Below are 26,082 nucleotides of genomic sequence, written 5' to 3'. Positions count from 1 at the left end.
CGAACCCGGGCCGCATGCATGCCAGGCGAGCGTGCTACCGCTTGAGCCACATCCCCAGCCCCAATAAGTTTGTTTTATAGTAACGTTTACTTCCTTGCCCCAATAAAATAATTGAAGCGTATTTAACAGTTTTTTAGATATGAATGAAGACCTTCTGTGCTTCCAGAGTAACAAACTGATTTTATCTTTTACATTCAACCTCAATCCATTGACAGTAGCTCTCTGGACCAGTGTCTTGAGAAGAATTTAGAAATGACATTCTCACTCTATGAGGATAAATGTCATGATCTAATAGCAGTGTCTGATGGGTGAGTGCACATACTTATGTCTCATACTTGATGTCCCCTAGAGAAATGAATATTCTGTCCTCTTCCTTCCTACTCCCTACTAAATGCCTGGGGTTAGAAAGACCAACAAGGCCATGAATGGCTTCCTGATATAATCTTGCTGTCAAATAAATAAAATTACTTTTGGTTCCTGTGTCTGCAGAACCAGTGGTGCTTGGTAACCATACTTTAAATCTTGGATTATTAGTAGAAATTTCAAGAAGCTCTGGGGCTCCTGAGATCACATATTCTCGGGCAGGGGCGGGGGGAACCCTTGATACTGCTTTTGCAAATAAATAATCTAAATCTTGTCTTTCAAATATTAAAGAATATTTGTGTAAGCCATGATGCTAATAAAGTTTAGTACTTGACTGGTTTGGTAGAGACTCTTCTCTTGACTTAGCACTCTTGTTTAAAGCTTTTCTTTCTAGGACATTCACTTGTTCAGCAAACACATTTTGAATACAGCCTACATAATAGATGCAACTCAAAGCATTGTCCCATGTGAGGGGCAGGTTAACTTTGTTGCTTTATTCCTCCCACTGCAGTCAATCAAGATTGGAACTAGACATTTGTTTATAGTTGATCATATTGAGATATATTATTTTCTTGGACTTTGCTTTAAGAATAACATGTCCTGCATTTCCAAAATATTTGAAAATGAGTTTTGTATTATCAAACCAGATTGGAGCTGAATTCAACATGGTCCATTCAGTTGTTTTATATTTTCTATATAATCACCTTCTGATGATAAATTCATTTTATAATTTGAATTCTCCACTAGGAATTACTATGTTTCCTTATTTTCAGTTTAGTTTCCTTTTTTTATATTACTAAGAAGTTCAGAAAGGAATTCATATTTAAATGTAGCAAAAGTTTTCAGAGATGGTCTTGAAAATGTATTGGTCCATGCTTTACATTGGTCCAAGAGGGGACTCTATTGGAACTGAACATCAGGGACCCTGGGAGTCTAGGACCTGGTTGCTGTGGATCACTTGTTAACCTGACTTTTGGGGATTCCTCAGCTGGGAGGGAGGCTCAGGGCTATTTTTAAATTCTTCCATAATATTTTCAAAGGCCATGTTATAGCCTAGATATTATGCTTGGTCTTAAAATGAACAATTCAGCATCTCTTATCTTACAGCACTTACTTTAGCACTTGGTCAGCTGCACACTCTTGCAGGCACTGAGTTTGGACCCTAGCTTATTACTCTGCCACCTTAGGTAATATGCTCAAGATTAATGAGAATCTTGTTGGTCATAACCAATTACCAGGTGGTTTGAGATTATAACACTTGGCATAAAGAGAGACAGGGAGAGAGAATTAGGTCATTCCTCCCAAATGAAGATCTTGGATAGGAACTGCTAGTCTTTTACAAATGAACCCTTTCAGCAGTCATTTATATTATTTGATTAGGATACGTTGCTGTGTAAGATTACCTCCTATTATATCTTGGGTTATCAGACTGGATGTTATTGTGAATACAAAGGAATTTTGTCAGCAATTTTCTTCATTTCTGATGTACTGTGATCTTTGCTAATTCAAATTCTGTATTTCCTGATCTAAGACTGGTAAAGTGTTTTAAAAGTTATAATTAAGGATCATTATCTCCAAAAGATAACTTGCAAAGCATAGAATAATTTACTTCATGACCAAGAGCAATACTCAAGAGACCAAAATTCAGATAGTTAAAACATTCCAAATACACTCACTTCAAATGCAACTAAACCTTTCATTTACAGGAGGGAAAACCATTCATCATACCATGCATTCGGTTGGATTTCACAAACTCTTTGTCTTCCTTGTCAACACTGAAGGGACGCCAGGTAAACTTCTGAATGTTTTCATCAAGATACCTGCTCAGATTCTCATCAAACACTGTGAGTAGTAGGTAAAATTCCTTGTCTATTCCTTTCTATAGAAAAGAAAGAAATGAATTCATAAAAAGTACAGCTTGCAGGAATTCAGAGCACTGATTCCCTTTTAAAGTTCACACAAAGTGGGGTATGGCTAATTAACATTAACCATAGATCCACCAGATCAATTTGTAAAACAGGATCCTGGGCATGACTCTAACAAGTTCACTTGACACCCAGAAAATCGTCTGTCTCATTTTATCCTCCCCCTCTCCATGTGACTTCTTGCAAGAAACTATGTCCCTGCTCAGAAACCTTTCTGCACTATGCCCCCATTGTCAGGGTCATTTTTATGATTATTAAAATATGGTCTTATAGCACCTGGCCTTATGCTATGACATCTTTAGAATAGAGATGCATGGAGTTGCAAACATCTCTTTCCATGTTCATCTTTCCACTTGCCTACAGAAACTGACACATCTTTTTTTGTTTGTTTTGTTTTGGTTCTGGAGATTGAACTCAGAGCTACATCCCCAGTCCTCTTTATTTTTTTATTTGAGACAGGGTCTTGCTAGGTTGCTTAGGGCCTTTTCATATTGCTGAGGTTGGCTTAAAACTTGTGGTCCTGCTGCTCCAGCCTCCCAAGTTGCTGAAGTTATGTTTTTAAGCTGTTTTACCACATCTGGCTATGTTTCTTAAGTATTTCTTGCATTGAAACATAACTTTCTATCTGGCCAAATGGATTTCTCTCTCAACCAAATTCTAGGTATGAAGTGCTTCAGATTACTTTTTTCCCATGAATCTTATGCAAGTGGTCTCATCAGAAGTAGTATTTGACTTGGGCAACAACTTCCACAAACTGTAAGATACTTCTAGCAAACCTTGAAGTTACCATTGAATGTATACAACAGGGGGAAAAATCAGAATTATCTTACAAATATTTTCTGGCACTTAATCTCATTGACTCCAGTATTTAACTGGTAGGAAGCAAGTTGATGTCCTGGGAAAAGGACAATTATATGCTCAAAGTCTTGAATTCTGCCAACTTTCACTACTTTCTAGGTGTATTTCCTGGACTATTACTCAATGTCTCTGAGCCTCAGGTTGTTCAGCTTTATAATGTGAATAATCATTCGGTTTTACCTCATATTCTAATTGAGGCACAATACAAAGACTCTGTTTATTATATGTGCAGTAGACATTTCCAGGATCCTTCCTTCATTCAGGGAAATAAAAATCTTAGATAGAGCAAGATACTTTGTGTTCCCTAAACCTAGAAATTCCTTTGATCCCAGAAGGAATTCCACACAATGCCCAATATTATAAAACATACTATTTAAATAAAATGCCTTGCAGTTTGTGAATGGTGATGTAATTGGTGAAGTAAATAGTGAAATGACTAGAATTTCCTCTTTTCATAGGTGTTTAATAACATGTAGATGTAGCTTGAAGTGTTATGGTTTCCCCCACTACTCAGTGAGACCATCCAAGCCTCTAAGTTGAGACTCACAACAAGTTATCTACAATTTTTTTTTTGTTCCTTCAGCCACAGACAGTAACTTCTAGTTTCCAGCAGGTAATTACAGTGTTTTCAGTGTTGCCTGCACACTGAATTCTCAAAAGATCACAGGAGATGGCCAGTGTGGGAAACCTTGTCCACAAAGAAGGATCTCAGCTGCATTACATGTAGATCTCTGAAGATTCCACAATTGAAGCAAGACAGAGAGTGTGAGTTCCACAGAATTCCAATACAATAACTGCTAGCTTCCTGGGTGGGCACTGGTAACTTTGGATATTTAGAAATTAAATTTACAAAAAAATAAAATAACCCTCATTATGTAGACATGAATTTCAAGAGAAATTGTTTTTTGCAACTGACCCTGCATCACTTATCTAATCTCTGGCCATATCACTGATCCTTCCCTTATGCAACTCTGAAAACCTGGGGACATTTGATGACCTACCTGTGTCCCATCAGCATTGAGAACACCCTTTTTACAGACTAGCAAAGGCCCTACAAGGCCAGAACTGGTGTCCTTGATTGCGTCAACTGCTGAGAAGTATACATAGGTCAGGCAGGGGGGGTCATCATCTGTTGGGCTTACGCTTTCTGGCACCGTCCACCTGTATGTGAAGGTTTCACCTGGCCTAACATGTGCCCCTGGTTTCAGAAATCCTGAGGATACAAATCAAACAGTTACTCAAAGCAACAGCCAAGAACATTAAACTTGTCAGACTGGGTCTTCATCCTTGAGCATCTCTCAATGGTGATGACATATTTTTGTAGGTTGGTTGTTTTCTCTACCAGGAGAGACCACTGTCATCCTCTGCTGTTTTATAAGACAGAAGCTTAAATCCAAGAATTATCTTTGTAGATTGTATTCTATTTTGTACTCAAATATCAGTTTAGCAAATATTAAAAGAGTGATAATAGGCTATTCAACAATTAAATGCAAATCCATAAAATATCTTGAGTGTCTTCTATATAAAATATACTTGGTATGATAGAAGATACCAAAAGAAAGGTAAGAAAGAGAACTTCATTCAAAGAGTTTGAAATCTGGGAGATTGAACTAGAAAATAACCCAGAAAACTACAAGATAGAGAAAGTATGTGAATGTCCAAGTCTAAGTTAATAAATGGCAAATCCAGGATTCATACTAAGGTTTGTCTGGTTCCAAAGCCTGTGCATTTGATTCTCACATTCTATTGCCAAAGAACACAGCAAATCTCTTCTGCTAGACAAAGCCACAGACTCATTTTTCATCTTGTCTTGTGCTGTTCAAATATGTATCCAGCATATTTGCTGAGTTAAAAAATGGAAAGTAAAACCATTTTTATTGTCCCTGCTGTTCCATCTGTATCCACATACAAAAAGTCATTCTGAACATTTTGACCAAGGAAGAGAGTACAGGCGCAGGAGATATTGCTGAGGCAGGAGAGGGTGAGGATGGGTCTGGAAGAGGGAATTCTCCCTCCATTCCTTCCTTCTCCATCCCTTCTCTATCACCACAAAGTCTGCTCTCCACTGGGCCTGGCCTCGCACTCAGGCATGAGGAAATATCCTGGGCAGCCGTGATGTCTGGTGCAGTGATGGAGACAGCTATGGAGAAACCAGGAGATTCCCCAAAGTAGCACCATGAGTGCAAGAACAATTCCTGAAGACAAAGGAAAAAAGCTACCCCTTGTATGTGCAGAGAACCTGTGTTGCCTGCCCTCCAAGGGAGGGAGGCCATGTGGGATGGTCAACATACTATGCTGATTTGAAATAAAGGTTTGCTAGTAGAGCAAAGCTCTAAGATTTTGATGTTAACAAAACAGTGGAAATCAGACTTTCCCCTCAGCTTTTGCCAGCAGAATCCCATGCAACAGGTAGCAGGAACGCTCTCCATCGTAGAGTAGGGAAAGTGATTGTGAAAATAGCTCACTTTGGATTTATTGCATTATTGACAGGAAAGAAAAGAATGTAACATTTCCTAAGAACCTAAGGTGGGCTGTACCCTGTGCTCTGTTCCCTCCATTCCTTTCCAAAGCCCTATGAGGTGAGTGTTATTATCTGCATTTGATAGATGAGAAGAATACAGTTCAGAAAGTTTCAATAATTGTCCACACTCTCAGGACTGGTAAGGGAAGGGAGAAGGATCTGGACCAGGTCTGCCTAGCTCCTGATCCTTTGCTCACTCATTCTGTTTATTTCCTAAGTCCAGGCTGAGACTTACCATCTACATTTGGGCCTGCATCAGATGCTTTGTCATAGAGCACCCCATGGGGCAAAATGCTGTAGACTTTGTCAGCTTTGTTAGCAAAGGTCACGAGCAGGGTATCACCCACCTCTGCTTTGATGACTGGACCTGGGAAATATCAAGAGGAATAAAGAGAAGAGGAGGAGAAGGGATAGAAAGAAGTGAATAGGAGCAGGAGGGTCATTCTGTGTGGGTGTATACTCCCAGCAGAAACATCTCCCACTTCAAAACCAGTCAAAAGGATGGTTTTACTGTACCAAGAATTCCAAGATGGGCTTCTGTCCCAGAAGGTCTCTTTCTCTCAGTAAAAGTTGCATCAGCATATTCTATATACTGAGCCTTCCAATATTTTCCTCCTATTCTGTTTTCCCCTCTTGTGAAGTACGTTGCAGAGTTACTGTGGAAAGACACAGGAATCTAGCTGAGTTTCTTAACATATCCACCAAAGTCCTTAATTATGGAGCTTCACATTGTTATCCATCTCACTCACCCACCTGTCTCCCCAGAAAAAAAAAATGGCACAAGTTACAACAAAATTCCTAGGAAGAGCTGACCAGCGTGCATGGTGCTCATGCTCATTTTTCTCTTAGTCATTACACTTTCTTCCCCAGAGGTCCAGTAATAAACAAAGTCACAGGTAAACTCCTTACCAATATTGGAGTCCCAAAATGATTTCCTACAAAGTAATAAAGAGTTAACTGGGTTCTCTGCAGAGTAAGCATTCCTCCACCTCTTGCTGATGTCAATATGAATAGTCTCTGCATATTGTAAGCTCTTTGATATCTGGCATGATTAAGGAATGGGATGTCTAGTTGTCCAATTACTTAATTAATGGAGGATTATTTTAGAAACTATACACATAAAATAACACTTTTTGAAGTTGTGAAATATAATAATATAACCTCTGACTAATACTACATCTCTGCTATCTTATTTCCATCAATGGTAGTATCATTCTTACAGTCATATAAATTGCTTTTCTTTTCTCTTTTTTTTAATGCCTTATCTCCTTATCTCATGCATTCTTATTTTGTAAAAATGTTATAGCCTTTCTTTTCAACACTCTTTTTGCACCTCCTTTTTGCCTTTTTTTCCCAGTTCATGCCCTCATCATCTTGGGTTTGGAACGTGATATGAACCTCCTAACTGCACACTCTGCATCCTCTATCATACACTGGCTCATTCATTTTTTTCTCAGTGTGCACACTCCTGCAACATTAATTTCCAAAATGGTAATTTTCAATGTCATATACCTGCCCCCAAATCTTCAACTGCTGTCAGTTGCCAATCAAATAATGTTCAAAATTATTAAAGGACCTCTGCATTTTATATTCACCTTATTCCAACTCTCTCCCTAATGCTCTAGGCAAATGCTCATTCCCCTATCCAATGGTTATTCCGATGTATTTACTCTCTCCTGTACAGTAGGTGCTTTGCCCTTACCCTTACATCTAAAATTCCCCCCTCTTCATTATTCACTTAAATCAATTCTGTCACTCTTGAAGATTCTGTTTAAATCACACTTCCTCTGTGAAGTGTTCTTTGGCTATCTTTATTCTTTCTGAACACCCAAAGAACTCACTTACTCTTATTTGTAATTTGCAAAGTTACTTCTCTTGCCCTATGTACACAGCTACTTCCTCCACATAAAGTGAGAACACTGTCTTAGACATCTCTGCATCCTGCATGCCATTTAGTACATTGAGCTTTCAGCTATCATGTTAAATATTGACTGAATATAATCTAATCTTTCATATTTTAGAAAGTATGCCAGGATTCTGGAAGGGTGCTAAAACACAATTTTAATGCTAATTTTCATTATTTTGTTTGGAAAAATACTGGCAAATAGAGAATGTTAATATTAAAGAGTTTTTCATATCCGGTTCCCATAAATTCTTTAGGCAAGGTTCAAGTGCTTCAGTTTGATGGAAGAATGTATGTACATATGTTTGAATGAATGAAATACGCAATTTTAAAACACATGGTGTTTTCTCATTGATCACAAAGCAAATTTCTTAAATATTCCCTCAAATGGGAAAATATATCATAGGGTAATAGCAATCATTCTTAATATCACATTGCACATTTTTAGTGCTTTCACAGACATCATTGCACATGATTCTGTAAGTCACAGAGTCCCCATCAACTTAATGAATTTCCAGATCCAATTTGAAAAATAGTATGTGCTATGAGTGCCTAGAGAACAATTAATTATGACTTAGAAGTCAGGGGAGGCTTCACTTAAGAGGCAACATTAGAGTCAGGCTTTCAGGAAAAATGGCATTTTACTGCACAGGGAAGAAAAGGGCATTTATAGCCTACAGAGGGGGGGCATAACTTATGGTAGGTCACCCTAAAGCAAAGAGCTCACCTTAAAAAAAAAAAAAGGAAAAAGAAAGCAGGAAGAGAGGAACTCTTCTCCATTGGAAAAATGTCCTGTGTCATTCCCTCTTCAAGACTGGTCTGTTTCATCTGTGGAAAGGCTTTATTCATTCTGTCAGTTTAGTAGTTCTTGTAGCATGTAGCACTGTAATTTGTGCATGGGAGCTACTCAAGAAATGTTTGATGAAAGAATCTCATGCTCTAAGTTAGCCAGCATTTCATAAAGCACCAAATCCTCCACCCACTCTCAGCAGTAACATTATGCCATCTCTGCTGTTTGTCATCAGAGCAGCACTTGGAATACAAATGAGATCACAGCGAGAACCTAGCACATGCCTCTAGGGAGAGGAGCTTAGAAACATCAGTAAAGAGTGCTTACCTTTCAGAGGCATTTAGCTGGAGACCACTGAATTTGTCATATCCTAGAGGACCATAATCCCAAAGAACTTTTTCTGCTGCTATAAAGTAGTGCCTCTGTTGACCCTTCATCTTGGGGTGAGAAACACCACTTTTGCAGTTACCAACGTTGTATTGTCCCAGCATACCAGCTGCAGAACAGAGGGAAACCACAGCTAAGGTTCAGGTGAAATCATACAGTAAAAGATTGATAGATTTGACTTCAGGAACATTAAAAATTTCATAGAGAAAATTGGACTATAAACAAAGTTTAAAACAAAGGGTAAATGATAAGGGGGAAAATATCTGTAATATATATGATAAAAGATTCATATATAAAACATTTTTAAAATAAAGAAGAAAAAAGTAAATCTCCAATAGAAAGTAAGCAAAGGGCTTAAATGGATTATTCATTAAAGAAATAATATCAGCAATAAACTAATTAAGAAATAACCTTAATAGCAATCAAACATCACCATTGTTCATGGTAAAGATTAAAAAGACTAATAATTCTTTTTTTTTTTAAGAGAGAGAATTTTAATATTTATTTTTTAGTTGTCGGCCGACACAACATCTTTGTTTGTATGTGGTGCTGAGGATCGAACCCGGGCCGCACGCATGCCAGGCGAGCGTGCTACCGCTTGAGCCACATCCCCAGCCCTAAAAAGACTAATAATTCTAATAATTCAAAATGTTGACAGATGAGTAGAGGCGAGATCTGCTAACACTCTGGGTGTAACATTAACAATTTTTAAAAGGGAATTCAGAAATATAGCTTTTTTGAAAAAAAATCAAATTCTGAGGCAGGAATTCCAAATTTGGGTGTTTTCCTAAAGAAATATTTAGACAAAATTGCAAACATACATGCAAATTGTTTATAATAGCAAAAACGTTGAAGAAAAGTACAAGTGTTGAGCAATAAAGTGGTGGTTAAGTATACTGCAATCATCTCAGTATGGACACTGGAAGTATTAGCAATTATGAAGTAGCTCTGTATTAACTGACATGAAAATATTGTTATGATACATTAGTAAGTGGGAAAAGTAAGTTATAAAGCAGTACCAACAGATAATTAGCAGACTAATTTTATTTTCTAAATGACCTGTGTATTTATATATAAGGGTACAGAAAATAGTGAGGGGACAAGTTTATCAATATTGCTGGGTACGATTACTGATTTTTAAAATTGAGTGGTATTTATTTTCTCAGTTTGGGGGAAAGAGTACTAGGTATTGAACCCAGGGGCAGTCAGCCACTGAGCCACATCCCCAGCTCTATTTTGTATTTTATTTAGAGACAGGGTCTCACTGAGTTGCTTAATGTTTCACTTTTGCTGAGGCTGGCTTTGAACTTGTGATCCTCCTGCCTCAGCCTCTCAAGCCTCTGGGATTATAGGTATGCAATACTGCACCAGGTTTATTTTCTAATTTTTTACAATTATTTTCTGAAGGAATGGACATTTTATGAAATATTCTATATCACAAATACCAGCTTATGTCCACAACTACTGGTCAAATTTAGCAATCTCACTAGTCTCAAACATTCCCTATTTTCTTGATGTTATTTCTAGATTTGGAATTCCTAGGTCAGAGAGTTCCTTCCCAGATTTAGCAGCATGAAACCCTTTCAGGATAGAAACCTTGTCCTATTCATCCTTGTCTACTCAGACCAGTATCTGGTACACACCTACTGAATCACCTCTTGAGTTGAATTTCACTGGAATAACCCAGCTGACTAATGCTAAGATTAGTTGCATACAGCTAACAGGAAAAAGAATGTGCTATCAAAGCAGCCTTAAACAGTTGGATTTCTGTACCTAAGTGACTGAGTGTAGTCAGTAGTATCTAAATTTAATCAGACATTATTTATGAGCTAACTCGTTTTTCTCTTCCTATTTTTACTATCTTAGGCCAGACTCTTTGTGTCATAATTCTAATGTTGTTGGTGCTTCTTAATTAGCTTTTAATGGCCTAAATTTGCACATAGAATCCTTTCTACATATATACATCATATCAACTTTCCCAAACTGCTGCAATGATCACAGTATGTTGCCTAGTATGCCTGAGGATCCTGGAGGATCACAATTACCTTTCCAGACACAGTGCCACCTCCTTCACTTGACCATTCAGTGCCCTTCCCACCAGGGCCCAACCTGCCTCCCTAGCCTTCTCACTTATGGTTCTCTATCTAGTGTGGATCTCATGGTCCAGCTAACTAAGGACCTCTTCTATGTTGTCCCAATGAACCAGGACCAAGTCTTTCAACAGGTATTTAATCAACAAATGTTTTTCATCCACCTATGGTGGGCCCTGGAGAACGCTGTGTGTCAATGTCTCTGTTTAGGAAGAATGTGCTTATAAAGTAGCCTGGAGATGAGATGAACTGATATAATTACTTAAAAGAACTGTTATAAAGGAAATTCAAGAATTGGATGGGGAATTGGTCCTGATTATCTAGAAAGGACTTTCCAGGGCTGGAAAAAAAAAATATTATTCTATTCACTGTCGCTGAAAGAGAACATGTGCTTTTCTCAGTTCATGTTTCTTATACCTGGAAAAATTTTTCTTTTCTTGCTCATCTACTCAGTTCCCACCCACATTTCAAGGCTTGGCCCTTCAGAAGTCCTGAAATTGATCCAAAATAGTGACTATAGCACCCAAAGAGTGTTCTCTCATTCTGCTTCACATTTTACTCATTTCATAAATATACAACCATGTCTAACTACTAGTAGGTTCCTTGAAGTTCTGACCATTTTTTTCATCATCACCTTCATCCTGTTTTTAGGGAGGTGATTAATAAATATCTGTTGACATAAATGCCAACTCAACCCACACTGTATTTTCCTATGTTTAATGTTTAAGTAGACACGATACCTATAGGAACCTACACAACAGCAAGCCTTTAGACAGGTACCAGCGGCTGTGCGGTTCCACCGCACCATTCTAAGCATCTTCTCACAGGTCTCCATCTCTGTTACCTTGTAGGTGATCGCTGACTTGGCAGGTTATCATCCATTTCCCAGGGTTCTTGACTATCATTTCTGTCGTAAGGAAGGTGGCTGGGAACAGGTTGACAGTATCAGTCCGATGCCCTCTGCTGATGAAGGTGTTTCCATAAAAGTAGATAGAATGGATGTCTATTTCATTCCCCATTCCAAATAGGTGCCAGGACACGGACTCACCAACACACATTTCTGGCTCAGGGAAGTTTCCAAAGAGGTATCCATTGAGGGCTGAAAACAGAAACACACTAGTGGAAGAGACTCCCCTGCAGAGGCAAGCAGGACCAGAGATGTTGGTAAAGTGTATTCTAGCACAGCTGGGAAATCAGTGCAGATCATTTCTAATGTTTTCATGCAGAAATTCTGGATCTTAAAAAAAATGCCTTAGAAAGGAATGAAAATCTTTGTATTGGTCTTTTTTTTTTTTTGAGAGAAAAGTACCTCATAAGATGAAAATCAGCATACATTAAAAATAGCCTTGGAGCTTCTGTTTGAGTAGTCATGTGGTCAAGCATAAAGCCAGCCCTGCTCACACTTCCCGGATGGCCCAGTCACCATCTAGCCTGATTCTCCATTACTCTGACATCCACACTGGACTCTTATGTTCCTTGGAACAAGAAACCTGTCTTGCTCATCTTATGGCTTATGCAACCAAGCAGGAAATGCTGGCACATAGTGTTGTTAGGTATAGCTAACAATGAGCAGTGAAATGCACAGCAAGGTCACAAGTGTACTTTAAATCACTTTAGGATCTTCTCTAAGCTACTTTCAAAGCGGCTGAGAAAGCAAAGGGTGCTTGTTTATTTGTAGAAAACAGAATCAAAGGAGCTAATGGGAAAAATACATCAAAGAAAAGAATTAATGGGATTAATTCTTGACAGGGTCCATTGAGATTGGTGTGAAGCTAGGAATTATGGCTATGGGTGTCTCCATCTGACTGGGAAGGAAGAGCCTTTTAGTAATGCAGGTGTACTAAAGTAACTTCTGATCAGCTTTTGAGCCCAGTGCCCACATTAACATGGGATTGACTTGTAGACAACAGCCCCCTAAATAGGATGGCCACCATGAGGGTTCCAGAGAGGACCAACTAATGTCAAAAACTCCACTGCCCAACACGAAGGAGGAGTTAAACACCTGATTGGCAAAGAGTACAGAAAGTTGTCCCCAGTTCTTCTGGTAAACACCAAACAGTAATAGATTTGGAGACAGCATTGTCTCCTTTGTCCCTGCTGAGAGATTCTCCCTAGAGATTGCTCTCTGCTTAAGCCTCACTTTGCTTTTACTTTGCGTTCCTTTTGCATGGCTTTTAGTGTCTGACTTTAAATTTTCTCTTTTCAGAACACAAGAATCGAGTTTTGGCATTTTAGCTCCCCCACTTTTCTATGATGATAATTAATTAAATGACAAAAGCATGCTAAGATAAAAAAAAGGAAAGGAAATGGTTAGAGGACACTATGAGATGTTTATATTTTATTACTTTAAAAAGCAGAGAGGAAAAGGCAGCTTTTATTAGATGATAGTGGGGCAGAATCTTATCAGTTGAGCTTATGCCATTAGGCCAGCTCTGAATGCTTTTAAAACATCTAAATGCTAGCCAGGACTTGACCAGTGCAGTAAAGAACTTAATTCAGATCTTAGGAAAAGTCACTGCATCCCTTCTTTTTTTAAATTCAAACTGAGATAAAAAGCTATTGTTACTAAGATAATAATGACTTAGGCTGTACACTTAATTCTAAGTCATTTTAGTAAATTTAAATAAATTGACTGATAAATCTTGTATTAATTGAACATCTTACATGGATTAGGTTTTTTGTTTTGTTTTGTTTCTTAAATATACTTGGTCAAATCTCCTTGGCCAGTCTTGAAGAAGGATTGATTGTTTTCCAACACCTCTTTGCACACAGGCTGGTTTTTATTTAAAGTATGGTCTATATCTGGTTATGTAATTCATTCTTTTTTTGGGAGGGGGGTGCATTCTCACTTCAAAAAATAAACACTATGGAAGGATTATGTGAGTAACCGAGTCTGAAGCCATCATGTTACCCTAGTAGTTTCCAGCAACATTTGAAACCTTCACTCCCATTTTGTAAAGAACAGGAATAAAGCTGATCATGCAATGATTTGAATTTAGGTCTTTGTTAACTTCAATCTTCAATGTTTCTCTGTTTCCCTCCCCTTTCTCCTCTCCCTCACTTTCATTCATCCAAAAATGGTTTCCAAACACCACAAAGGGTATGTTGTACAATGGAAATAGAGTACCCACGATCATGTCTCAACCAGCTTTAGACTCAAGCATAGCCAAATTAAACTTTATTTGCTATGAGAATTCTCTCAGGTTCTCCCAGGCAACAATCTATCACTAATTATCATTTTGACTTTATACAAGTCATTGATGTTCTGTTGTGGGGGGATCCAATGATCTTCAGTTCCTTCCCTTTCTTTTATGATTTTAGGACTACATTGAGGCTGCCTCTGTTAAGATGATTCTGAGAGACAGGCAAGCAGAAGATGGAGATCATTAGCAACAAATGAAGTGAAATGTTTCTGTTGAAGATTTCCCTTATGCTCACTAGCACTCTCTAGGAAAAGACTGAAAAATATAACTGGATTCTCAACATCTTAAGATGATTCATTAACCCACTGCTCTGCAAAAGAGACATGGGAAATTTTTCTGTTTCACCTGACAACGTAACTACAGAAATTCACTATTTTTAACAAATAAAAAGTCTGGTAGACAATGAATGCTTGATAAATCTTGAACTTTCAAAGAATGCCTGGGACACATAACAAATTCGCAAGTGTGTACTTAAACCCCATGTACAGGAAAGATCTTAAAATTTAGCAGCCACTCATAAAATGCTTGATGGACAAGGCAAGAGGTTGGATTATTATGTGGTAAAGATTTCATTCTCCTTTCTGTCAATCCTCTGGGCTCACCTCGGGCACTGATTCTTTCCTGAGTTTAACATAGATTCTCCATTATCTCTCCCACAGCCTTGTCCATTCTTCATACACAAATTAGCTCATATCTATTGCCTGTCTTCCCTCCGATTGTGCAGGCTCCAGTGCATATCATGTCCCATATCACTGCCATCACTAAGTTATGCATCTTGCCAAGCCAGGTTTGGCATTCCCATGCATCTTGCCTCCTGTGTAGTACCTTGCAACACAAGGGTCCTTGGCGTGTGTCTGAGGACACAAGATACTCACCGTGCATTTTGTTGCTTCTCTGGAAAACAGCATCATCTTTGTCCACTGAACTGGGTTTAGTGCAGAAATGCTGGATATTTTCATCAAGGTACCAGCTTTGGTTCTCATCCACAAGTGTAAACATTATAACAAACTCTCGATCCACATCAGTCCTTGTCCCTGAGTACCTGTTCAGAATACCTGTTGGGTATATTCAAGAGAGTAAAGAGTTCAAGGTGAATGAAATCATAGTGAGCTATCCTTCCTTCCTATCAGGTAGGTCTGAAGCTTGCCAAAGACCTAAATACCCAAGGATAGACCACAATATAAAGTGACCTAAGACTTTGGTGGAAATGACGAACATAGAAGAGAAAAAATCATACAAGAGAACTCTTCACAGTCATGGTCTTAGAAACCTGGTTGTCTCTCAAGAAGGTAGACTTTATTTTGTGGTACTAGGGATTAAACTCAGAGATGCTCTACCATTGGGCTACATCCCAAGCCCTTTTAATTTTCTTTTTTTTGAGACAGGGTCTCACTGAACCACCCAGGCTAGCTCCAACTTGCAATCCTCCTGCCTTAGCCTCCTAAGTATCTAGGACTCCAGGCATGTGCCAACAGGCCCAGCTCATTTCTCTCTTATCTTTTTTTTTTTTAAAAAACAAAACCATCTGCTTCAGAATGCTGAAGAATGTGATGAGTCTTAGAAACTGAAGTATTGCCCTTTGCTACAGTGTCAGATTGATTTTTCTGTGTTAGAATAATTGTTTAAGTCTTAAAGGAAGATCAGAAGAAGAAGCTCATTCTGTGTAAAACAAGAAAAGAAAGTGAAAAACAAATGCCAAATGTCTTCTTTGATATAAGGAGAACAACTAAGAACGGAGCAGGGAGGAAGAGCATGAGAGGAAGATTAACATTAAACAGGGATGAGAGGTGGGAGGGAAAGGGAGAGAGAAGGGAAATTGCATGGAAATGGAAGGAGACCCTCATTGTTATACAAAATTAGTATAAGAGGAAGTGAGGGGAAAGGGAAAAAAACAAGGGGGAGAAATGAATTACAGTAGCTGGGGTAGAGAGAGAAGATGGGAGGGGAGGGGAGGGGAGGGGGGATAGTAGAGGATAGGAAAGGCAGCAGAACACATCAGACACTAGTATGGCAATATGTAAAACAGTGGATGTGAAACCGATGTGATCCTGCAATCTGTATACGGGGTAAAAATGGGAGTTCATAACCCACTTGAATCAAATGTATGAAATATGATATGTCAAGAACTATGTAATGTTTTGAACAACCAATAATAAAAATTTTTAAAAAAAGAAAAAGAAAAAAAATAAATAGATAGATAGATATGTTTTCTGTACTAAACGAGAGAAGTACTTTAAAAACAATAAAACACAATAAATAGCCTAAAGTGGATGGGAAATAGCAAGATATCATAAAATAAACTATATAGTGCATTTTGGAAAAAAAAAAAAGAAAATAAAAGAAAAAAAAAGAAAGTGAACCAAGGCCTGAATCTTGTTCACACTTTGAACACACCAGGTAGGCACAGGCCCCTGGGGTTGGGGGCTCCTCACCTTCCTTACACACCAGTAGGGGGCCAATCAGCCCAGAGCAAATGTCCTTAGGGGCATCAATGTGTGAATGGTACACCCAGGTCAGGCAGTTGGCATCTGCAGAAGTAGGTGCATATTCTTCTCTCACTGGCCAGACATAGGTATAGTTTTTGCCGGGAGGAACCATGTCATCATCCTTGTTCCTTCCGGATGTTCCATCTGGGTATAAGGCTCCTTCCAAGGGAAGAGAAAGCATAGTTAGAACACAGAGCTCCCTTGCTGTAGTGGACAGGACCAGAGCTTTGGAATCAAACATGACCAATTTAAAAAGTATTTCAAAGGGACCTGGGGCAAGTCACTTCAGTTCTCAACGCCTCTGTTGTTCATCAGTGAGACTAAAATATTAGTATCTACCCACAGTGAAGAAAACTAAATGATGCAATGTGTACACAGTGCTTCGCCCAGAAATAGGAACTTAATAAATGCTCATGATAAAGATTTTCTGCTAGGCCTACTGCACCAGACAGAAAGATTTCCATCTACCTTACTTGGTATTAACTGGATAAGGAAGGAGAAGTAGCCACAGGAAGAAATAATGAACAGTTCTTAAAGACTTTTTTTACATTCTGCACCTGTGTAGGTCTCACAAGAGATAGAAAGCACAGGTATGATCTCTTTCTGCTTCTAGGGATCTTACAGTTCTGTGGGGCAGACCAGAAAGTATGTTATGAACTCACAGGACCACTGGCGAAAAAAGCATGCTCATGTGTGGAATGTAATTTTGGGTCAAATTAAAGAGTACCTCAGAGAAGACCTGTAGCAAGATGGAGGAGACCTGTAACAAGGTAAAGGGCCTTCACAGAGTGATTAGGACAGGTAGACGGGGAAGTCCCTTGCTCTGTCTTATAAACTAGGATCACATGTGATTTTTTTTTTCCTTTTTCTTTTGGGTACCAGGAATTGAACTCGGGAGCACTCAACCACTGAGCCACATCCACAGCCCTATTTTTGTATTTTTTATTTAGAAACAGGATCTCACTGAGTTGCTTAGTGCCTTGCTATTGCTGAGGCTGGATATGAACTCCCATTCTCCTGTCTCAGCCTCCTGAACCACTGAGATTATAGGTGTGAGCCATCTTGCCTGGCATGATTTTTCAATTAGGAAACTGCACTGCTAAAAACAGTGCAAAAACCACTTGGGTAGAAGGCTGGTGAGCACTCTGTGCACATTATAATTATCACAAGCTTCCCTGTGGAGGTGGCATTTGAGGGGCCTCAAAGGACTGGAAGCAATTGGACTGTTATTAAAAAGAAGGTTGAGGGTGAGGGACGGAGAGGACTGGATGCACTTCTGGTCTGTTCACCACTTACTCACTCTTCCAATTTATTCTTTCCACACCATGAATTAGGCATAAACCGCATGCTAATAAATGTAAGGCATCAAGAATGAAAATTCGAATAAGACAGCAAGCTCCAGTGTAGCCAAGGAAAGTCCAAGAAAAGACACGAACAGAAATCTAATGTGATCTGTCAGCACAATCCACCATGGAAACATAACTTTCTGTTTGGAGAGGGATGCCACAAGAAAACAACAGCTGTTAAGCCCCTACTATGTGCTGATTGTACAGGGTACTCTGTATTATCACATTTACTTTTCAAAGCCACTCGATTTGGTAGGTATTCATATCCACTGTATAGATTAAGTTAACAATGCTAACATGTGGCTGAGGCACATTCAGATCTATTTGTGTTTGACTTCCCATCCAAATTATTGAGAATAGAGTGTACAGACTTATTTTTAAAACTTATTTATTCACTTCACTTTCTTTCACATATTAGCTCTTAATGACTTTTATTCTAAAAAGAATATGAATCATTTTACAAATTAAGTATTTTTAATACTTACTAATTTTAAATTATATTTAAAATTAAGTCAGAGACACCTATATTGATAAACTCAGAAAAAAAAAACCTGTATAGACAAAGTAGGAAATAAAGTATAAAGTATAGCTCTAAATTTCTGGTTATATTTAGGTTACATTGTTAGATATATGTTTAATGTATATTAGGTTAATATAATTAAGTTTCATTATTTCTTTGTGCATTAAAGGAAACTTAACCATATCTTAAGAGAGAGAGGACATTTTGCTAGTACTGATTTGTGGAAGAATATTTTCAAGAAAACCTTATATATACATTATTGAATAATGTAATGAATTAGGTCTTCAGTGTTTTCAAGAATGGCTTCCAAAAAGATACAAAAATACTCTTTTTTTAAAAAGAAATTATTTTAATAATTTCTTACATTTTTTCTCTCCATACGAGCTAAGAGTATAACACTGATTAACATATTGAAAAAACAATTTTTATTCAAAATGAAACTAATGTCAAGCTACAATGCTGGCTCCTTCCTTCCCTGCCTGGTGCTTCCTCCTTGGGGCACCTATTCACATAGTTCCACCAAATCAGCCACACATGCAAGTGGCTTCAACTTAAATCTCCAGCCTGGACATTATCTAAGAGCATCTTTGCATTGATACCTGTTTATTTGACATCTCCACTTATAAATCTCAAAATATCTCAAACATAGCTTTTCTCTGAGAGTTTTACTTCTCCTTTGCCAAGCCTGTTCCTCAGTCACTGCCTCCTCTCTCAGGGGAAGTCACCATCAGTACTCAATGCCACAAGCCAAAGCAAAGGGAACGTTCTTGTCATCCTTCTCCTCCTCCCTCCGACTTCCAAACCACCACGAGACCTTGTTCCTGCTGCTTCTCAAATTCATCGATGTCTGTCCATCTCCACCATCACAACTCTCACCCAAACTGTCATCATCTCTCACCTGTGCTTCTGAAGGAACTTCTTTGCTGGTTTCCATTCATCTCTTGCTTCTTGATCCATTCTCCAAGCTATAGCAAGAGTGATCTTTCAAATCTCAAGTCCAATTATGTTGTTCCCTACTTAGTCATTCATTCTATGGCTCCCCGTAGTATTGGGATTAAGGTCAAATATGTTTGCCATGGATTTCAAGTTACAGAATGGTCTGACTCAAGCAATCCTGAATTCTCTGGACTAGGTCAGTTTTCTAAAGTGCGTTCATACAGAGAGAGGGCAGCTAGCTGATAGCCAGTAGTTAACCTCACAGCCACTGAAATTAGTTGGATTGACTAGAAGCAAATCCTATCTCCATGACTTGTTAGTTATATGATCTGGGAATTCACTTCTTTTCCATGAATCTTAGCTTCTTATCTAGAAGACAATGATAATTTTAACACCTACTTCACAGAGTTGTTGAGGCCATGATACAATATCTACAAAGCACTTATCAAAGTGCCTGACAAATTAGCACCCATTCAATAAACACTGGTCATCATTTATTCCTAGTACTTGCTTAAGTGTTTACTTATATATGTACTTCTTATACACATATGTGTGTGTAATGGCTTGATTAATTTCTATTCTCATGTCAAACTCTAAGTGTTTTAGTCAGCTTTTTCACTGCTATGACCAAAGACCAGTCAAGAACAATTTTAGAGGAGGAAAGATTTATTTGGCAGCTCATAGTTTCAGAGCTCTCAGTCCATAGATGGCTGACTCCATTCCTTGGGGCCTGAGATGAGGCAGAACATCACGGCAGAGGTGTGTGATGGAGGAAAGTGGCTCAGGACATGATGATAAGGAAGCAGAGAGACTCCACTCGACAAGGACAAAATATATACCCCAAAGGCACACCATCATCAACCCAGCTCCTACCTGCCTACAGTAACCACTCAGTTAATCCCTATCAGGGGATTAATGCACTAATTATGTTAAGGCTCTCATGACTCAATTATTTCACCTCTAAATCTTCTTGCATTGTTTCACACATAAGTTTTTGGAGGACACCTAAAATCTATCTAAACCATAACAACAAGTTCCATGAAAGCAAGTTCCAGCTTTCCTTTTATCATGACCTGTATCCACAGGATCTTCCCCAGTGTCTGATATGGAGGGTGCTCAATACATACCTGTTGAATAAAATTATAAATAAGTGGAATTATCTTATACTCTCTTTTTCAAAAGTCTTATGAATGAAATGCATGATTTGGAATAATCTGAATTTCATTATGGAGAGGCTCAGGGTAGAGAATTGGGGGAAATTGGATGGGTAGACGACTTGACTTGAAACTTCAATTGAGACCATTCATTTTGTTTTGATTGTATGATACAAATCAATACAAACATCAATTTTTGTAGAAATTATTTATAATTTACTGAATAAATTACTAGTAATACTGTTTATTACTCTTATTACTGTTATTATTATTGGGAGTTGCTGATGGCTGTTACTGAAATGAGGAGCTAGAGTTCCATGCAAATCCTCAATGTCACTTTTCAAGATGAAGAGCATCATTTGGGATCCAAAATAAAGTATATATATAAAGTAGCAAAGTGATTTGGGATGGATAGTATATTGAGTTGTTCTGAAAGTCATTCCCAAAAGCAGAGTTTGATAACATTAACCATAAAAGAGAATAAATAAACTATACATTTAGTTAAGTATCTTCTAGGATATGTGGGCTTTTAAAAATTATAATTTTCCACCCATGAAATCTGGGAATTTTGAGGGTTAGTGACGTTTGGGAAGAAATGCTGTTCATAAATTGTGGAAGAGTACAAAATGCGATTTCTTGAAGGACAACTTGTAAACTCCTATCCACCCCAACAACAACAACAACAAAATATATATATGCAGAAATTTCACTCCTAAGAATTTATCCTAAAAACATACTTGAAAATGTTTTCAAAATATAAAAACTGGAAACATCTCAAATAATTACATATTCATAGAGTGAAATACAGCACAACTATTAAATGTACTAATGTGAGAAAATCTCTAAGAAAGTAAAAAGCGAAAAACAGAAAGAACATAGTATTATAGATTAAGCCATTATGTATAACTTAATTAAGATATGATCATGCATACACATAGGCATACACACATGCAGAAATATGTATATAAATTTCTTCATAAAAAACTATAAGCACCTGTTAAGGTGATTGCTTTTGGGGTAGGAGAAGAGAGAAAAGACTGGAGATTGCTTTTCTTTCTTTCTTTCTTTTTTTGTGGAGGCTAACAATACAAACAACAAACAACATAGCACTGTCTCTAGCAAAAGACCCCTTTACTGTGCCACATTGTGACAGAGGGCACAACAATGGCTGGAGTATATGAGAGAGGGAGAGATCACATGTTAAGACAGGAACACAAAATGAGGGGAAGGGGATAATCTTGAAAACTCCTCCTAGGCTCCACCTCTTAAAGATCCAACCACCTCTTAACACCACCTCATTGGGGCCCAAGCCTCCCACATATGAAACCATAGGTGACACACTCAAACCAATCCATATTACAGCAGCATGTTACAGAGTGCAAAATCTATATGATCTTCAAATACACAATAGAAAACAAAGAAAAAATGAAACTTTCTGCAGGCCAATTTGAACCAGACCTCTGAGTATGTGAAGATATTTGTTCTCCTTTGGGGAAGGAAAATATAAATACTTGAAATACAAAGATTGTACTTCACAATCTTTGGTTGAAATGACTTTTAAAAAATATATATATACCTCTCTGTACTCTCAAGAATTTTTAACTATCTTTTTATGCAATTTTTTTCTTCAATTTTGTTTAAATTTTGAACTAATTAAGAATCAGATTGTGTTCCACATCCCCCTTATAGTGTCATGCATTTTTTAAAAAACAATAAAATTTGTTTTAAAATAGTAGAATAGTCCTGATACTTAAACAAATTTTACAAGAAGATCAAGAAAATAGTATTTCATTCTATCATTAAATGAAAAACTATATATAAAAACTGTAGTGCAAGTGCTGACATACAGAAGCTGCTCAATCAGCATTAGTTCCACTCATTAATCCACTTCTAATTTCGTTCTCTACCCCTCCCTGGACAAATATCTTGGAGGCAGCAACAGTGTATTTACTCATCTTTGCAACCCAATTTTTCAGCAGTGTCTGGTTCACAGTAAATACTAGGTTGGATTTAGCAGAGACCTCAAGAAACAGAAAAGTATGACTCATAGTCAGGAGAAAAAAAAGAGTGAGCAGAAACTATTCCTAACTGCCACAAAGGTAGAATACAGCAGATAAAGACTTCAAAGCAGCTATTAAAAAGTACATACAAACATCTAAAAGGAATTATATTTAAAGAATTAAAGGAAAGTCAGACAAAATGATTCAGTAAATGGTGAATCTCAGTAAGGACACAGAAATTATTTAAAAAATAAGCATATTAGACTTATGGCATTGAAAAGTACTATAAATGAAATAAAATACTCATTAAGGAGCTTACTAACAAATTCAAAATGACAAAATAATCAGTGACCTTGATGACAGATTAATAGAAATTATCTTATTTTTAATAGAGTGGGGAATTTGATAAATACAAAGAGATCCGAACATAGGTACATCACTGTCAAGTTGCAGAAAGAAGACAAATAATATTGAAACCAGACTCATCACACACCAGGAGAATCAACACAGTTAATGGCTGATTTGTCATTTGCACACTGGGGACTGCTCAAGTACTGGGAAAGAGAAATCAGCAGACAACGCTATAATCCAGAAATCCATTCCTCAAAAATAGAGGCAAAATACAGACATTATAAAAAGCAAAGATTGAGTTTGTTGCTACCAAAATTGCCTTCCAAGGAATATTTTTAAAAAAGCACTTCGGAATAAAAGAAAATGTCATTAGAGAAAATAATTTGTATTCAAGATAAGAATTAAAAAGCAATAGAAATGGGAAATATGTGAGTTAATATAAAAAATTACATAGCACATTTTCCATTTCTTAACTTCCTTAAAAGTCATAAGTAATACAAAGTGTGAAGTACAATATATTATATGTACATAATAAATACATATCATAGGATATATATATATATATATATAAAATACATATCTTAAAAATATAAATCTCACAGGAGAGGAAAAGAACTTTATTGAGGCAAAGCTTATATATTTTTTCAAAATTTAATTGGTAAAAATATGAAATACATTGTGATAAGTTAAGGTGCATATTACAATTCCCAGAACAACCAATAAGAAAATTACTTAATAATATACAGTTTTTAAAATTCAACAGAAGATTATATTCCATGTATACATAATATACTCTACTTTCATTAAAAAGAACAAATAAAAAAATAAAAATCAGCAGAAGAAATAAAATAATATATTCTAAAATGTATTAAACACAAAAGAGGACATTAAAGAAGAGCCAGAAGAACAAAAAGACAAAAAACATATAAAAACAATTAGCAAAATGACAAATATAAATCAAACCAGTCAACAATCACATTTAATGTTAATGGTCTAAACAGCTCAATTAAAATTCAGAAATTATCAAACTGAAGGAAAAAGCAAGATCCAACTTTATGCTGTCTATATTTGTGTCTTAGGCTCAGAGACATGAATGTGTTGAAAGTAAAGTAATTCAAATAGAATCAATAAGGGACTATTCTGATAACAAACAAAATATATTTTATTGCAAGAAATATTATTAAAGAAAATGATAACTATTTTGTTAAGATCGATGTATCAAGAAAAAAAATACCAATTGTAAATGTATTTACACCTAATAAAACAGCTCCAAATATATGAAGCAAAAACTGACACAACTGAAAAGATTAATAGACAACTCAAACATACTTTTTGTAGATTTCAATACTCCACTCACAATAAGTGATAAAACAACTAGGTAGAAAGTCAGCAAGTATACAGAAGACCAAACAACACTATAAAACAACTCTAAATGACATCTACATAACATTCTACCCAGCTATTGGAGAATATACTCTTTACAAGAGCACACAGAACATTCTCACAGAAAGATGATATTCCAAGCATAAGATGCCTCAGTAAATTTAAAAGCATTGATATCACACAAAAAATGTTCTTCAATCATAATGGAATTGAATTAGATATCATCTACAGAGAGAAATCCTGGAAATCACCCAAATATCTGGAAATAAAACAATGCATATCTAAATAACCATGAGTCAAAGAAAAATCAGAAAACAAATGGTAAAAAAAAAAATGGAACTGAAATAAAATGGGAACAAAGCATATTAAAATTTATGGGATTCAGGAAAAGCTTAAAAAGTAAAATTTAGATATTTAAGCACCTATGTTACAAGAGTTGCCTCAAATCAATAACCTCAGCTTTCACCTTAGAAAACTAGAAAAAAGAAGCCAGGGATTGTGGTGCATTCCTGTAATCCCAGCAGCTGAGGAGGCTGAGGCAGAACAATCACAAGTTCTTAACCAGCATCAGCAACCTAGCAAAACCCTGTCTCTAAATAAAAAATAAAAAGGGTCTAGGGATGTGGCTCAGTGGTTAAGTGTTCCTGGGTTCAATCCCTGATTACAAAAAGATAAAAAGAAGAAATAATGCAAATTCTTTACAAAGTCTTTTGGAAAATAGAAGAAGGCAGACTTCCTGATTTATTATGATGTGTTCCCTTGATACCAAAAGCAGATGATGACATCACAAGAAGACTACAGACCAGCATTCCACATGAAGGCAGGCATGAAAATCCTCTACAAAATATGAGCAAATCAAATCCAGCAACATTTTAAGATTTATATCATGACGAAATCAGATTTTAAAGTTGCAAATCAATGAATAGAAAGAAAATCAAGGAAAAATATTACATGGTTCACAGAGGCAGAAACTCATTCAACAAAATCTAGAACTTAAGTTAAAAACTCTCAACAAACTAGGACTAAAGGCAATTTCCTCAACGTGATAAAAGGTAACCAAGAAAAATCCACAGCTGGTATCATGCTCAATAGGGGGAAAAACTTTTTTTAAGAAGTGCTCTCTACTTAAAATTGAGAAAAAGGCAAGAATGTCTGCTCTTGTCACTATTATTAAGTAATGCTCCACAGGTACTAGCCTATTAGGTAAAGAAAAAAAATTAAAGGTATATGGATTGGTAAGAAAAAGCAAAACTTTCTTTATTCATGATGACCTACATAGATAAAATCCCAAGGAACCTACTAACATATATTAATAAACAAGTTTAGCAAGCTGATATAAGATCAACACACAAAAATGAGTTGTATTTTTATGCATTGGTAAAAACACTCCAAAAATGAAATTAAGAAGATTATTCCATTCATAAGAGAATCAGAAAAAAATAAGATACCTTGGAATAATTTTAACAAAAAAACGCAAATTATGGACACTAAAATCTAAAACATTTTTGAGAAATATTAAAGATCCAAATTTCATGTTCATTTCATGGATTGAAAGACTCAATATTGTTAGTATGTCAATTCATTTTTAAAATGCAGACAGAAATTTCTCCACAATTGATTAATACACTCAATGCAATCCTCATCAAGATACGAGTTTCTGGTGTTGTGGCTCAGAGGTAGAGCGCTCGCCTGGGACATGTGAGGCCCTGGGTTCAATCCTCAGCACCACATAAAAATAAATAAATAAAATAAAGGTATTGTGCCCAGCTACTTCTAAAAAAATAAATGTTTAAAAAATTATTTGGGGGGTAAAAATTAATAAGATGATCTATAATGTATATGGAAATGCAGGGGGCTAGAAGAGAC

At 36.9% G+C, this 26,082-nt stretch overlaps 1 protein-coding gene across 2 annotated transcripts in view; it reads right to left on the bottom strand.

Moving 5' to 3' along the window:
• The window catches only part of Hephl1 (hephaestin like 1), a 68,526-nt gene that overhangs the window by 23,271 nt on the left and 19,173 nt on the right, over window positions 1–26,082 (bottom strand). For both annotated transcript variants that reach the window (XM_026396116.2, XM_026396117.2), the window contains exons 3-10: window positions 16,473–16,685; window positions 14,916–15,095; window positions 11,682–11,936; window positions 8,688–8,856; window positions 6,184–6,323; window positions 5,903–6,034; window positions 4,148–4,359; window positions 2,092–2,242 (exon numbers count right to left, since the gene is read on the bottom strand). In XM_026396116.2, coding sequence (XP_026251901.2) covers window positions 2,092–2,242; window positions 4,148–4,359; window positions 5,903–6,034; window positions 6,184–6,323; window positions 8,688–8,856; window positions 11,682–11,936; window positions 14,916–15,095; window positions 16,473–16,685 — 1,452 coding nt within the window. The remainder of the gene's footprint in view (window positions 1–2,091; window positions 2,243–4,147; window positions 4,360–5,902; window positions 6,035–6,183; window positions 6,324–8,687; window positions 8,857–11,681; window positions 11,937–14,915; window positions 15,096–16,472; window positions 16,686–26,082) is intronic.

Source organism: Urocitellus parryii, chromosome 4 (genome assembly GCF_045843805.1).
Source record: "Urocitellus parryii isolate mUroPar1 chromosome 4, mUroPar1.hap1, whole genome shotgun sequence".
Lineage (NCBI taxonomy): Eukaryota > Metazoa > Chordata > Mammalia > Rodentia > Sciuridae > Urocitellus > Urocitellus parryii.
The sequence above is the reverse complement of the archived record's forward strand: the minus strand, read 5'-3'. Positions and strand labels throughout refer to the sequence as shown.